We start from the raw sequence: 15,828 nt of genomic DNA, 5'->3' as shown, positions 1-15,828 counted from the left end.
GCAGTCTCACCATCTCACAGACTCACAGACTCACAGTCTCACAGTCTCACAGTCTCACAGTCTCACAGACTCACAGACTCGCAGACTCACAGTCTCGCAGTCTCGCAGTCTCGCAGTCTCACAGTCTCGCAGTCTCACAGTCTCACAGACTCGCAGTCTCACAGACTCACAGCCTCGCCACCTCTAAGTCTCACAGTCTCACAGACTCGCAGTCTCACAGACTCACAGACTCGCCACCTCAAAGTCTCACAGTCTCACAGACTCGCAGTCCTGCAGTCTCGCAGTCCAGCAGTCTCACAGACTCACAGACTCACAGACTCACAGTCTCGCAGTCTCGCAGTCTCGCACTCTCGCCATCTCACAGACTCACAGACTCACAGACTCGCAGACTCGCAGACTCGCAGACTCGCAGTCTCGCAGTCTCGCCATCTCACAGTCTCACAGGCTCACAGGCTCACAGTCTCACAGACTCACAGTCTCGCAGTCTCGCAGTCTCGCAGTCTCGCAGTCTCGCAGACTCACAGACTCACAGACTCACAGACTCACAGACTCACAGACTCACAGTCTCACAGTCTCGCAGTCTCGCAGTCTCACCATCTCACAGACTCGCAGTCTCACAGACTCACAGACTCGCCACCTCAAAGTCTCACAGTCTCACAGACTCGCAGTCCTGCAGTCTCGCAGTCCAGCAGTCTCAGACTCACAGTCTCACAGTCTCGCAGTCTTGCCATCTCACAGACTCACAGACTCACAGTCTCACAGTCTCACAGTCTCACAGTCTCGCAGTCTCGCAGTCTCACAGGCTCACAGACTCGCAGACTCGCAGACTCGCAGTCTCGCAGACTCGCAGACTCGCAGACTCTCCATCTCGCAGTCTCGCAGACTCGCAGTCTCACAGACTCGCCACCTCACAGACTCGCCACCTCACAGACTCGCCACCTCACAGACTCACCACCTCACAGACTCGCAGTCCTGCAGTCCAGCAGTCCAGCAGTCTCGCAGACTCGCAGACTCGCAGACTCGCAGTCTCGCAGTCTCGCAGTCTCGCAGTCTCGCAGTCTCGCAGTCTCGCAGTCACCTGCAGGCTGCGCTCAGGTGACGTGATGTCTGGGCTGCAGGCTACGCTCAGGTGACGTGATGTCTGGGCTGCAGACTACGCTCAGGTGACGTGATGTCTGGGCTGCAGGCTGCGCTCAGGTGACGTGATGTCTGGGCTAAAGGCTGCGCTCAGGTGACGTGATGTCTGGGCTGCAGGCTGCGCTCAGGTGATGTGATGTCTGAGCTGCAGGCTGCGCTCAGGTGCCGTGATGTCTGGGCTGCAGGCTGCGCTCAGGTGATGTGATGTGTGAGCTGCAGGCTGCGCTCAGGTGATGTGATGTGTGAGCTGCAGGCTGTGCTCAGGTGATGTGATGTGTGAGCTGCAGGCTGCGCTCAGGTGACGTGATGTCTGGGCTGCAGACTGCGCTCAGGTGATGTGATGTGTGAGCTGCAGGCTGCGCTCAGGTGATGTGATGTCTGAGCTGCAGGCTGCGCTCAGGTGCCGTGATGTCTGGGCTGCAGGCTGTGCTCAGGTGACGTGATGTCTGAGCTGCAGGCTGCGCTCAGGTGCTGTGATGTCTGAGCTGCAGACTGCGCTCAGGTGATGTGATGTGTGAGCTGCAGGCTGCGCTCAGGTGACGTGATGTCTGAGCTGCAGGCTGCGCTCAGGTGACGTGATGTCTGGGCTGCAGGCTGCGCTCAGGTGACGTGATGTCTGAGCTGCAGGCTGCCCTCAGGTGCCGTGATGTCTGAGCTGCAGACTGCGCTCAGGTGCCGTGATGTCTGAGCTGCAGACTGCGCTCAGGTGATGTGATGTGTGAGCTGCAGGCTGCGCTCAGGTGATGTGATGTCTGAGCTGCAGGCTGCGCTCAGGTGCCGTGATGTCTGGGCTGCAGGCTGTGCTCAGGTGACGTGATGTCTGAGCTGCAGGCTGCGCTCAGGTGCCGTGATGTCTGAGCTGCAGGCTGCGCTCAGGTGATGTGATGTGTGAGCTGCAGGCTGCGCTCAGGTGATGTGATGTGTGAGCTGCAGGCTGCGCTCAGGTGATGTGATGTCTGAGCTGCAGACTGCGCTCAGGTGATGTGATGTGTGAGCTGCAGGCTGCGCTCAGGTGCCGTGATGTCTGGGCTGCAGGCTGCGCTCAGGTGACGTGATGTCTGAGCTGCAGGCTGTGCTCAGGTGACGTGATGTCTGGGCTGCAGGCTGCGCTCAGGTGACGTGATGTCTGAGCTGCAGGCTGCCCTCAGGTGCCGTGATGTCTGAGCTGCAGACTGCGCTCAGGTGCCGTGATGTCTGAGCTGCAGACTGCGCTCAGGTGATGTGATGTGTGAGCTGCAGGCTGCGCTCAGGTGATGTGATGTCTGAGCTGCAGGCTGCACTCAGGTGACGTGATGTCTGGGCTGCAGGCTGCGCTCAGGTGACGTGATGTGTGAGCTGCAGGCTGCGCTCAGGTGATGTGATGTCTGAGCTGCAGGCTGCGTTCAGGTGCCGTGATGTCTGAGCTGCAGGCTGCGCTCAGGTGACGTGATGTCTGAGCTGCAGGCTGTGCTCAGGTGACGTGATGTCTGGGCTGCAGGCTGTGCTCAGGTGACGTGATGTCTGAGCTGCAGGCTACGCTCAGGTGACGTGATGTCTGGGCTGCAGGCTGCGCTCAGGTGACGTGATGTCTGGGCTAAAGGCTGCGCTCAGGTGACGTGATGTCTGAGCTGCAGACTGTGCTCAGGTGACGTGATGTGTGAGCTGCAGGCTGCGCTCAGGTGATGTGATGTCTGGGCTGCATGCTGCGCTCAGGTGACGTGATGTCTGGGCTGCAGGCTGCGCTCAGGTGACGTGATGTCTGAGCTGCAGGCTGTGCTCAGGTGACGTGATGTCTGGGCTGCAGGCTGCGCTCAGGTGACGTGATGTCTGAGCTGCAGGCTGCCCTCAGGTGCCGTGATGTCTGAGCTGCAGACTGCGCTCAGGTGCCGTGATGTCTGAGCTGCAGACTGCGCTCAGGTGATGTGATGTGTGAGCTGCAGGCTGCGCTCAGGTGATGTGATGTCTGAGCTGCAGGCTGCACTCAGGTGACGTGATGTCTGGGCTGCAGGCTGCACTCAGGTGACGTGATGTGTGAGCTGCAGGCTGCGCTCAGGTGATGTGATGTCTGAGCTGCAGGCTGCGTTCAGGTGCCGTGATGTCTGAGCTGCAGGCTGCGCTCAGGTGACGTGATGTCTGAGCTGCAGGCTGTGCTCAGGTGACGTGATGTCTGGGCTGCAGGCTGTGCTCAGGTGACGTGATGTCTGAGCTGCAGACTACGCTCAGGTGACGTGATGTCTGGGCTAAAGGCTGCGCTCAGGTGACGTGATGTCTGAGCTGCAGACTGTGCTCAGGTGACGTGATGTGTGAGCTGCAGGCTGCGCTCAGGTGATGTGATGTCTGGGCTGCATGCTGCGCTCAGGTGACGTGATGTCTGGGCTGCAGGCTGCGCTCAGGTGACGTGATGTGTGAGCTGCAGGCTGCGCTCAGGTGACGTGATGTCTGAGCTGCAGGCTGTGCTCAGGTGACGTGATGTCTGAGCTGCAGGCTGCGCTCAGGTGCCGTGATGTCTGAGCTGCAGACTGCGCTCAGGTGACGTGATGTGTGAGCTGCAGGCTGCGCTCATGTGACGTGATGTCTCCATGGGTCTCTCATGTCTCCCTCTCCTCCTGTCCCCTGTGCAGCTCAACTTCCAGAGGAAGGTGGGGGTGTTGTACTGCCGCTCACACCAGAGCACCGAGGAGGACATGTACAACAACGAGAGCGCCGGGCCCGCCTTCGAAGAGTTCCTGGACCTGCTGGGGGACCGGGTCCGGCTCAAGGGCTTCGAGAAATACCGGGCCCAGCTGGACACCAAGAGTCAGTACTGCACTCACTGCTCTGTACTTTACTGACCACACTGCTCTGTACTTTACTGACCACACTGTACTGGACTATACTGAACACACTGTCCTGGACTACACTGAACACACTGCTCTGTACTTTACTGACCACACCGTACTGTACTATACTGAACACACTGCTCTGTACTTTACTGACCACACTGTACTGGTCTATACTGAACACACTGCTCTGTACTTTACGGACCACACTGTACTGGACTACACTGAACACACTGCTCTGCACTGTACTGACCACACTGTACTGTACTATACTGAACACACTGCTCTGTACTTTACTGACCACACTGTACTGGACTACACTGAACACACTGCTCTGTACTGTACTGACCACACTGTACTGTACTATACTGAACACACTGCTCTGTACTTTACTGACCACACTGTACTGGATTAAACTGAACACACAGCTCTGTACTTTACTGATGACACTGTACTGTACTATACTGAACACACTGCTCTTTACTTTACTGACCGTACTGTACTGGACTACATTGAACACACTGCTCTGTACTTTACTGACCACACTGTACTGTACTATACTGAACACACTATACTGTACTATACTGAACACACTGCTCTGAACTTTACTGACCACACTGTACTCTACTATACTGAACACACAGCTCTGTACTTTACTGACCACACTGTACTGGACTACACTGAACACACTGTTCTGTACTGTACTGACCACACTGTACTGTACTATACTGAACACACTGCTCTGAACTTTACTGACCACACTGTACTGGTCTATACTGAACACACTGCTCTGTACTTTACTGACCACACTGTACTGTACTATACTGAACACACTGCTCTGTACTTTACTGAGCACACTGTACTGGACTATACATTAAACACTCCTCTGTACTTTACTGACCACAGTGTACTGTACTATACTGAACACACTATACTGTTCTATACTGAACACACTGCTCTGTACTTTACTGACCACACTGTACTGTACTATAGTGAACACACTGCTCTGTACTTTACTGACCACACTATACTGTGCTATACTATACTGAACACGTTGCTCTGTACTTTACTAACCACACTGTAAATCTCAATGTTCTTCACTTCAGAAAGTTCAAAGAGAAGTCAAGGAACTAAGAAATAAGGAAATGAGAACAATGACTCAGAAGGAAGGAGACAGGCTTACTGGTATTGAAAGGTTTCAGGAACTTGTGAAGGTCTCAGTTGACACTGTGTGTCTGAGATGATCAGGGAAGCTGTTCCACAAGCGAGGAGCAGGCATGGAGAAACAGGGCCACCCAGGGTACATAGTTTAGTTCTGGGGTCCTGCAGCAGATTCAATTAACATCTGATCTGATCTCAAAGACCAGGGTAGTTTGAAAAGGAAAAAAGTCAGTGTACAGCCCTCGACACAGAATGCACTGTATTAGACTGTACCCAGAGTACTGCACACACTGTACTACACTGTATTAGACTGTACCCAGAGCACTGCACTCTACTGCACACACTGTACTACACTGTACCCAGAGCACTGCACTCTACTGCACACACTGTACTACACTGTACACAGAGCACAGCACTCTACTGCACACACTGTACTGCACTGTACCCAGAGCACTGAACTCTACTGCACACACTGTACTACACTGTACACAGCACTGCACTGTACTGCAAACACTGTACTGCACTGTACACAGAGCACTGCACTCTACTGCACACACTGTACACAGCACTGCACTGTACTGCAAACACTGTACTGCACTGTACACAGAGCACTGCACTCTACTGCACACGCTGTACACCGAGCACTACACTGTACTACACTGTACACAGAGCACTGCACTGTACTGCAAACACTGTACTGCACTGTACACAGAGCACTGCACTCTACTGCACACACTGTACACAGCACTGCACTGTACTGCAAACACTGTACTGCACTGTACACAGAGCACTGCACTCTACTGCACACACTGTACACAGCACTGCACTCTACTGCACACACTGTACACAGCACTGCACTGTACTGCAAACACTGTACTGCACTGTACACAGAGCACTGCACTCTACTGCACACGCTGTACACAGAGCACTACACTGTACTACACTGTACACAGAGCACTGCACTGTACTGCAAACACTATACTGCACTGTACACAGAGCACTGCACTCTACTGCACACACTGTACACAGCACTGCACTGTACTGCAAACACTGTACTGCACTGTACACAGAGCAATGCACTCTACTGCACACACTGTACACAGCACTGCACTCTACTGCACACACTGTACTACACTGTACCCAGAGCACTGCACTCTACTGCACACACTGTACTACACTGTACACAGAGCACTGCACACACTGTACTACACTGTACTCTGTACTGACATGGAGAAACAGGGCCACCCAGGGTACATAGTTTGGTTCTGGGGTCCTGCAGCAGATTCAATTAACATCTGATCTGATCTCAAAGACCAGGGTAGTTTGAAAAGGAAAAAAGTCAGTGTACAGCCCTCGACACAGAATGCACTGTATTAGACTGTACCCAGAGTACTGCACACACTGTACTACACTCTACTAGACTGTACCCAAAGCACTGCACTGTACACAGAGCACTGCACTGTACTGCAAACACTGTACACAGAGCACTGCACTCTACTGCACACACTGTACACAGAGCACTGCACTGTACTGCAAACACTGTACTGCACTGTACGCAGAGCACTGCACTGTACTGCACACACTGTACACAGCACTGCACTCTACTGCACACACTGTACACAGCACTGCACTGTACTGCAAACACTGTACTGCACTGTACGCAGAGCACTACACTGTACTGCAAACACTGTACACAGAGCACTGCACTGTACTGCACACACTGTACACAGCACTGCACTCTACTGCACACACTGTACACAGCACTGCGCTGTACTGCACACACTGAACTACACTGTACACAGAGCACTACACTGTACTGCAAACACTGTACACAGAGCACTGCACTCTACTGCACACACTGTACACAGCACTGCACTGTACTGCAAACACTGTACTGCACTGTACCCAGAGCACTGCACTCTACTGCACACACTGTACTACACTGTACACAGAGCATTACACTGTACTGCAAACACTGTACACAGAGCACTGCACTCTACTGCACACACTGTACACAGCACTGCACTGTACTGCAAACACTGTACTGCACTGTACACAGAGCACTGCACTCTACTGCACACACTGTACACAGAGCACTGCACTCAACTGCACACACTGTACCCAGAGCACTGCACTCTACTGAACACACTGTACTATACTGTACACAGAGCACTACACTGTACTACACTGTACACAGAGCACAGCACTCTACTGCACACCCTGTACTACACTGTACACAGAGCACTGCACTCTACTGCACACGCTGTACTACACTGTACACAGAGCACAGCACTCTACTGCACATACTGTACTACACTGTATACAGAGCACTGCACTCTACTGCACACGCTGTACTACACTGTACACAGAGCACTGCACACACTGTACTACACTGTACTACACTGTATTCTATTGCACATAATGTACTACACTGCACTCTACTGCACACACTGTACTACACTGTACACAGAGCACTGCACACACTGTACTGCACTGTACACAGAGCACTGCACTCTACTGCACACGCTGTACTACACTGTACACAGAGCACTGCACTCTACTGCACACACTGTACTACACTGTACTCTATTGCACACTCTGTACTACACTGTACACAGAGCACTGAACTCTACTGCACACACTGTACTACACTGTACTACACTGTACTCTATTGCACACACTGTACTACACTGTACACAGAGCACTGAACTCTACTGCACACACTGTACTACACTGTACACAGAGCACTACACTGTACTACACTGTACACAGAGCACTGAACTCTACTGCACACACTGTACTACACTGTACTACACTGTACTCTACTGCACACACTGTACTACACTGTACACAGAGCACTGAACTCTACTGCACACACTGTACTACACTGTATTCTATTGCACATACTGTACTACACTGCACTCTACTGCACACCTGTAGCACACCGTGGATGCTTCACTGCACTGTGCCTCTCTGTGTCCACCTTTGACTGGACCCTAACCAGCAGCTGTGCTCTCCCGTGTCTCTCCACAGCGGATTCCACTGGCTCTCACTCTCTGTACACGCGCTACCAGGACTATGAGATCATGTTCCACGTGTCCACCATGCTCCCGTATACCGCCAACAACACGCAACAGGTAGGCCTGCGCCCAGGGCCTCTGCAGGACGGGGTGGGGTAAGCCTGCCACTCCACAGCGCCCCCTTTTGGCAGACTAGGGGCTCCCAGTAGCCCGCAGCATGTCCGATTCCATAGCGCTGTATGCTTGATAGCCCCATGTTGACCACATTACATGTTAATGTAGCTTATCCTCTACATTAAGAAATGGCTCTCAAGGAGACAGCCTCTCTCTCCCTCTCTCTGTCCCAGCTGCTGAGGAAGAGGCACATCGGCAACGACATCGTCACCATCGTCTTCCAGGAGCCCGGCGCCCACCCCTTCACCCCGAAAACCATCCGGTCACACTTTCAGCACGTCTTCATCATTGTACGGGCACACTACCCCTGTACAGATCACACCTACTACAGGTAACACACACCACCCCTGTACAGATCACACCTGCTACAGGTAACACTCACCACCACTGTACTGATCACACCTGCTACAGGTAACACACACCACCCCTGTACAGATCACACCTACTACAGGTAACACTCACACTCCTGTACAGATCACATCTACTACAGGTAACACACACACCACCCCTGTACATATCACACCTACTACAGGTAACTCACACCACCCCTGTACATATCACACCTACTACAGGTAACTCACACCACCCCTGTACAGATCACACCTGCTACAGGTAACACTCACACTCCTGTACAGATCACACCTACTACAGGTAACACACACCACCCCTGTACAGATCACACCTGCTGCAGGTAACTCACACCACCCCTGTACAGATCACACCTACTACAGGTAACACACACCACCCCTGTACAGATCACACCTGCTACAGGTAACTCACACCACCCCTGTACAAATCACACCTGCTACAGGTAACTCACACCACCCCTGTACAGATCACACCTGCTACAGGTAACTCACACCACCCCTGTAGAGATTACACCTACTACAGTTAACACACACCACCCCTGTACAGATCACACCTACTACAGGTAACACACACCACCCCTGTACAGATCACACCTACTACAGGTAACACACACACCACCCCTGTACAGATCACACCTGCTACAGGTAACTCACACCACCCCTGTACAGATCACACCTACTACAGGTAACACACACACCACTTTACAGATCACACCTGCTACAGGTAACACACACACCCCTGTACAGATCACACCTACTACAGGTAACACAGACCACCCCTGTACAGATCACACCTGCTAAAGGTAACACTCACACACCCCTGTACAGATCACACCTACTACAGGTAACACACACACCCCTGTACAGATCACACCTGCTACAGGTAACACACACCACCCCTGTACAGATCACACCTGCTACAGGTAACACTCACACTCTGTACAGATCACACCTGCTACAGGTAACTCACACCACCCCTGTACAGATCACACCTGCTACAGGTAACACTCACACTCTGTACAGATCACACCTGCTACAGGTAACACACACCACCCCTGTACAGATCACACCTACTACAGGTAACACTCACACTCCTGTACAGATCACATCTACTACAGGTAACACACACCACCCCTGTACAAATCACACCTACTACAGGTAACACACACCACCCCTGTCCCATCCCAGGACTGACCAGGCCTGTCCTTGTTGATCCACACACACTGGTCACTGCTGTCCCATCCCAGGACTGACCAGGACTGACCAGGCCTGTCCTTGCTGATCCACACACACTGGTCACTGCTGTCCCATCCCAGGACTGACCAGGACTGACCAGGCCTGTCCTTGCTGATCCACACACACTGGTCACTGCTGTCCCATCCCAGGACTGACCAGGACTGACCAGGCCTGTCCTTGCTGATCCACACACACTGGTCACTGCTGTCCCATCCCAGGACTGACCAGGTCTGTCCTTGCTGAGACACAGCCCAGGCTACGGGGGTGACACTGCTACCGTTCCGTCTCGTTCAATCTCCTCCCTCTCTCTCCCTCTCTCTCGCTCTGCCCCCCCCCAGGGTGGCGGTCACGCGCTCCAAGGACATCCCCCTGTTCGGCCCGCTCTTCCCCCAGGGGGCGCGCTTCCCCAAGTCGCCGGCCTTCCGCGACTTCCTGCTGGCCAAGGCCATCAACGCGGAGAACGGGGCGGACAAGTCGGAGAAGTTCCGCTCCATGGCCACCCGCACGCGCCAGGAGTACCTGAAGGACCTGGCGGAGAACTACGTCACCACCACCCCCATCGACTCCTCCACCAAGTTCCCCCTGCTCTCCCTGGGCGGCAAGCGCAAGGAGAAGCTCAAGGGCTCCAAGGGCGCCGAGATGCACAGCGCGGGGGCCCTGGTGTGGGCGGCGGGGGCCCGGGCCGGGGACGGGGAGGGCGACTGGGTGCCCTGCCTGCTTGGGATCTCGGCCGAGTCCGTGGTGCTGATCGAGAGGAGCTCCCGGCAGGTGGTCTTCAACTGCTCCTGCCGCGACGTGATTGGCTGGAGCGGTGGGCGGGGCGGATCCGGGGGCGGGGCCAGCCTGGATATCTTCTACGAGCGGGGGGAGGCGGTGTCCATCAGCATGCCGGAGAGCCAGGGGGAGGAGATGAAGGAAGTGATCCAGAGGTTAGAGGTGAGCTCTCGAGCGCGTTCCTTTTTCTTCCCGCATGGAAGTGCCAGTTAGCTTGTGCTTGCCCAGGTCCTGATCCATTTTGAACTCTGACCTTTTTGACCTCTGACCTACATGACCTCTGACTCTTGTGACCTCCGATCATCTGGACCTCAGACCCTCATGACCTCTGACTCTTGTGACCTCCAATCATCTGGACCTAAGACCCTTGTGACCTCAGACCCTAATGCCCACTGCCCCCTCATGACCTCTGACCCCCGTGACCTCTGACTCTTGTGACCTCCAATCATCTGGACCGCCGTCCCTCGTGACCTCTGACCCTCATGCCCACTGCCCCTCTTGACCTCTGACCCTCGTGACCTCTGACTCTTGTGACCTCCAATCATCTGGACCTCTGTCCCTCGTGACCCTGACCCTCATGCCCACCGCCCCTCTTGACCTCTGACCCTTGCGACCTCCAATCATCTGGACCTCTGACCCTCGTGACCTCTGACCCGCATACCCACCGCCCCTCGTGAACTCTGACCCTCTTGTTCGCTCCAGCTGGTGACCCGGGGCTGCGAGGCGCAGGAGCTGACCCCCCTGCGGGACAGCGTGGGGCAGCTGGACTTCAGGCTGAGCGAGGACGGCTTCGTGACGGAGCTGCGGCCCTTCAGCTACGCGGAGAGCAGCGGGCTGCAGGTGGGGGCCCGCGTGGCCCGCCTCTGCGACCGGCTCCTGGTCTCCCTCACGCCCCAGGAGAGGCTCCAGCTGCTGCGCGCCGCCACCAAGATCCGGCTCACCGTCATCCCGCCGGACGAGAACGGAAAACCGCGCAGGTCAGAGCTGGGGGGAGGAGAGACGGGACAGAGTGGGGGAAGAGATGGGTCAGAGGGAAAGGGAGGGACAAGGGAGAGACGGACGTCTGGGACAAAGACTGAGGGGTGGCGGAGGGGGACAGGGGCAGATGGACAGAGACACAGAGGACCGGTGGAGAGGGACAGGGGGTTGATGGACAGAGACTGGAGGGTGATGGACAGAGACACAGAGGACCGGTGGAGAGGGACAGGGGGTGATGGAGAGGGACAGGGGGTGATGGACAGAGACTGGAGGGTGATGGACAGAGACACAGAGGACGGGTGGAGAGGGACAGGGGGTGATGGACAGAGACACAGAGGACCGGTGGAGAGGGACAGGGGTGATGGACAGAGACAGAGGACCGGTGGACAGGGACAGGGGGTGATGGACAGAGACTGGAGGGTGATGGACAGAGACACAGAGGACCGGTGGAGAGGGACAGGGGTGATGGACAGATGTACAGTGAAGTACAGTCCCAGTAAGGGGCACTGGCAGGTTCTGACTGGTTTGTCTGGGGGACAGGAGTTACTCAGAGCTCTACCTGAGGGCCATCCAGGACACGGACCGCAAGGCAGAGGGCATCCTGGGAGAGGCCTGGGTGCTGGAGGACGCCGAGAGAGAGGAGGGCGATGGGGACGACGGAGTGGAGCCGGACGGCCCCGGAGAGGGACGAAGAGGAGGAGGGCAGGACCTGGCGCCGCCCAGCCTGTCCCTGCACCGGGCCACATCCCTGCAGGACAGCCCCCGTTCCGGGCCTGCCGAGCTGCCCGGGATGACCCGCAGCCACTCCCTGGAGAAACACCCCCCCGGACAGCTGGACAGCTGCGACAGGTAGAACCGGCCTACCGGACCGAACCAGCTCCCAGCACCAGATCCAGACGTTACGCACCACCTGTCCTGCAGGAATCCACACAGATCCCCAGAAACCTGTTAATCCAGAACCCCCCAGTCACCCTAAGCCCCTAGGGCGGTGTGGTGGCTCTGTGGCACAGGATCTGTGGCTGGGAGGTTGCCAGTTCGAATCCCGCGGCCGGCAGAGGAATCCTACTCCGCGGGGCCCCTGAGCGAGGCCCTTCGCCCCCACCTGCTCTAGGGGCGCCGTATAAATGTGCTCTGACCCCCCAGCTTCTCTCTCCCTGTCTGTGTGTCTCCTGGAGAGCAAGCTGGGGTCTGTGAAAAGACACGTTCCTAATGCAAGAACTTGTATAGGGCCAAAAAAGTGAGATTATCTCTTATCTTATCATTGCACAGAACCCCAAAATGAATTGAATAATATGGGATATTAGAGCATTTAAACAATAAGAATTAAGTATTGCAATTACATTATCGCATTTAGCTCAATAACTTTTTTCTCAGTGGCACTAACAGGCACTCTGTACAGCTGCTCAGTCTGGTGTGTCATCCAGAGGCTGCAGATTCGGGAACTCACATTTAGCAACAAGATGTGGTGGACTAACAGGCCCACGTGATTCCTTTCTGCCGCACAGTTTCTCAGAGCAGCTACACTTCCAGGAGGCCAGGTTGCAGCAGCATGGCTGGGGAGGTTGTGCCACACTCCCCCCACCGTTTGTGTACAGACGTGTCTCCGTTGCCGACGAGAGGATCCCGTCTAACTGCTTCTTGAAAGCAGCCAGTTTGCTGCCTTCAGCCATGTGGCTGGGTATCTTGTTTCACACTCCTACCACTCTTTGGGTAAAGATGAAGTGCCTCCTGTTCTTAGTTTTATATGCACTTTCACATAGTTTCCATGTGTGCCCTCTGATGCCTGTTTCACTGTTCATTCTGAATAAAAGTGTTGGAATGACTTGTCAGTGTCTTTGAGGATTTTAAATATATGTAACAATCCCCTTGTAGTCTTCTGTTTTACAGACTGAAAAGGTCCACTTCCTGTGTGGGACACTCCCTTCAGACTAAAGAGACTCAGTTCCCTCAGCCTGTCAGTGTGGGACACTCCCTTCAGACAAAAGAGACTCAGTTCCCTCAGCTTGTCAGTGTGGGGCACTCCCTTCAGACTAAAGAGACTTAGTTCCCCCAGCTTGTCAGTGTAGGACACTCCCTTCAGACTAAAGAGACTCAGTTCCTTCAGCCTGTCAGTGTGGGACACTCCCTTCAGACTAAAGAGACTCAGTTCCCTCAGCCTGTCAGTGTGGGACGCTCCCTTCAGACTAAAGAGACTCAGTTCCTCCAGCCTGTCAGTGTGGGACACTCCCTTCAGACTAAAGAGATTCAGTTCCCCCAGCCTGTCAGTGTAGGGGTGCACATGGGTGTAGAATTATTCTGTTGTTTCTGTCGATCCAGACTGGTTCTGATTAAAATGCAGGCACATTCAAGGCAACCGGATTTCTTCGTTCGGGGCTTCGCTCATTAAGCTCCGAGGTAGTGGATAATGACACGTTCCCCCCCGTGTTCTCTCCCGCAGGCATTTCTATGACAACGTGGGCGTGCATACTGAGCCAGAGCAGGCCGCGGTCTGCGAGAACATCCCCGGGCTGCTGGACGCCACCCCTGACCTCATCCTGGCGGTCACACCCAAGACAGGGCTGGACGAGGACCATGAGAAACAGGTGAGGTGGGCCCCGTGGGTGAGCGGTCCCCCTGATGCCGAGAGGCAGGGCTGGTAAAGCGATCAGCCTCCATAGATGCAGTATTTCAAAATCATAGGAGGCACAGTGATTGGCACTGTTGCTTCACTGGGTTCAATTGTGGATCACAGGTGCTGTCTGTGTGGAGTTTGCATGTTCTCCCCCCAAGTTTCTGTGGGTTGCCTCCAGGTGCTCCACTTTCCTCCCACAGTCCAAAGACATGACCACTCCACTGACTGACTGAAGCACGCACTGAGTGACCACTCCACTGACTGACTGAAGCCCACACTGAGTGACCACTCCACTGACCAACTGAAGCCCACACTGAGTGACCACTCCACTGACCGACTGAAGCCCACACTGAGTGACCACTCCACTGACTGAAGCACACACTGAGTGACCACTCCACTGACCAACTGAAGCCCACACTGAGTGACCACTCCACTGTCTGACTGAAGCCCACACTGAGTGACCACTCCACTGACCGACTGAAGCCCACACTGAGTGACCACTCCACTGACTGACTGAAGCCCACACTGAGTGACCACTCCGCTGACTGGAGGGCAGCCGGGCAGTGAGGTAGCCGCTGTGAGCTGTATGTCTGACTCTGCCCTCTCTCTTCTCCAGTTCCTGGGGGTGGAGCACAGTGACGAGGCCCCGTCTGCCAGCAACCCCCCTCAGTCCCCCTGCCTGCTGGACTCCCTGGACAGCGTAGAACGCAGCCTCCGGACCCTGGATCTAAGGAACCCCATCGCCGAGAGTACGTCTGCCTCTCTACTCACACACTGACACACACTCCATACACACCCTCACACACTCTCGAACACACTCACACACACTCCACAGACACACATGGACGTACACTCATGCATAGACACACATAAGCACAAACACACGTGTACACTCATGCACATACACACACTAATTTGTGCATATACAGGCACAGTTAACACACACACTCTCACACACTAATTTGTGCATATACACGCACAGTTAACACACACACTCTCACACACTAATTTGTGCATATACACGCACAGTTAACACACACACTCTCACACACTCATTTGTGCATATACACGCACAGTTAACAAACACACACACACTCATTTGTGCATATACACGCACAGTTAACACACACACACACTCATTTGTGCATACACACACAGTTAAGAAACACACACTCATTTGTGCATATACACGCACAGTTAACAAACACACACTCATATTTGTATATACACGCACAGTTAACACACACACTTTCACACACTCATTTGTGCATATACACGCACAGTTAACAAACACACACACACTCGTTTGTGCATATACACGCACAGTTAACACACACACTCTCACACACTCATTTGTGCATATACACGCACAGTTAACACACACACTCATTTGTGCATACACACACAGTTAAGAAACACACACTCATTTGTGCATATACACGCACAGTTAACAAACACACACACTCATTTGTGCATACACACGCACAGTTAACAAACACACACACTCATTTGTGCATATACACGCACAGTTAACACACACTCTCACACACTCATTTGTGCATGTACACGCA

General features: G+C 54.2%; 1 protein-coding gene across 8 annotated transcripts in view; it reads left to right on the top strand.

Moving 5' to 3' along the window:
- The window catches only part of sipa1 (signal-induced proliferation-associated 1), a 73,278-nt gene that overhangs the window by 39,180 nt on the left and 18,270 nt on the right, over positions 1-15,828 (top strand). For all 8 annotated transcript variants that reach the window (XM_088904772.1, XM_088904777.1, XM_088904778.1 and 5 more), the window contains 8 exons: positions 3,738-3,912; positions 8,130-8,233; positions 8,464-8,621; positions 10,233-10,830; positions 11,371-11,645; positions 12,187-12,495; positions 14,084-14,228; positions 14,874-15,006. In XM_088904772.1, coding sequence (XP_088760898.1) covers positions 3,738-3,912; positions 8,130-8,233; positions 8,464-8,621; positions 10,233-10,830; positions 11,371-11,645; positions 12,187-12,495; positions 14,084-14,228; positions 14,874-15,006 — 1,897 coding nt within the window. The remainder of the gene's footprint in view (positions 1-3,737; positions 3,913-8,129; positions 8,234-8,463; positions 8,622-10,232; positions 10,831-11,370; positions 11,646-12,186; positions 12,496-14,083; positions 14,229-14,873; positions 15,007-15,828) is intronic.

Source organism: Atractosteus spatula, chromosome 24, assembly GCF_055471065.1.
Source record: "Atractosteus spatula isolate fAtrSpa1 chromosome 24, fAtrSpa1.hap1, whole genome shotgun sequence".
NCBI classification, from domain to species: domain Eukaryota; kingdom Metazoa; phylum Chordata; class Actinopteri; order Semionotiformes; family Lepisosteidae; genus Atractosteus; species Atractosteus spatula.
The sequence above is the reverse complement of the archived record's forward strand: the minus strand, read 5'-3'. Positions and strand labels throughout refer to the sequence as shown.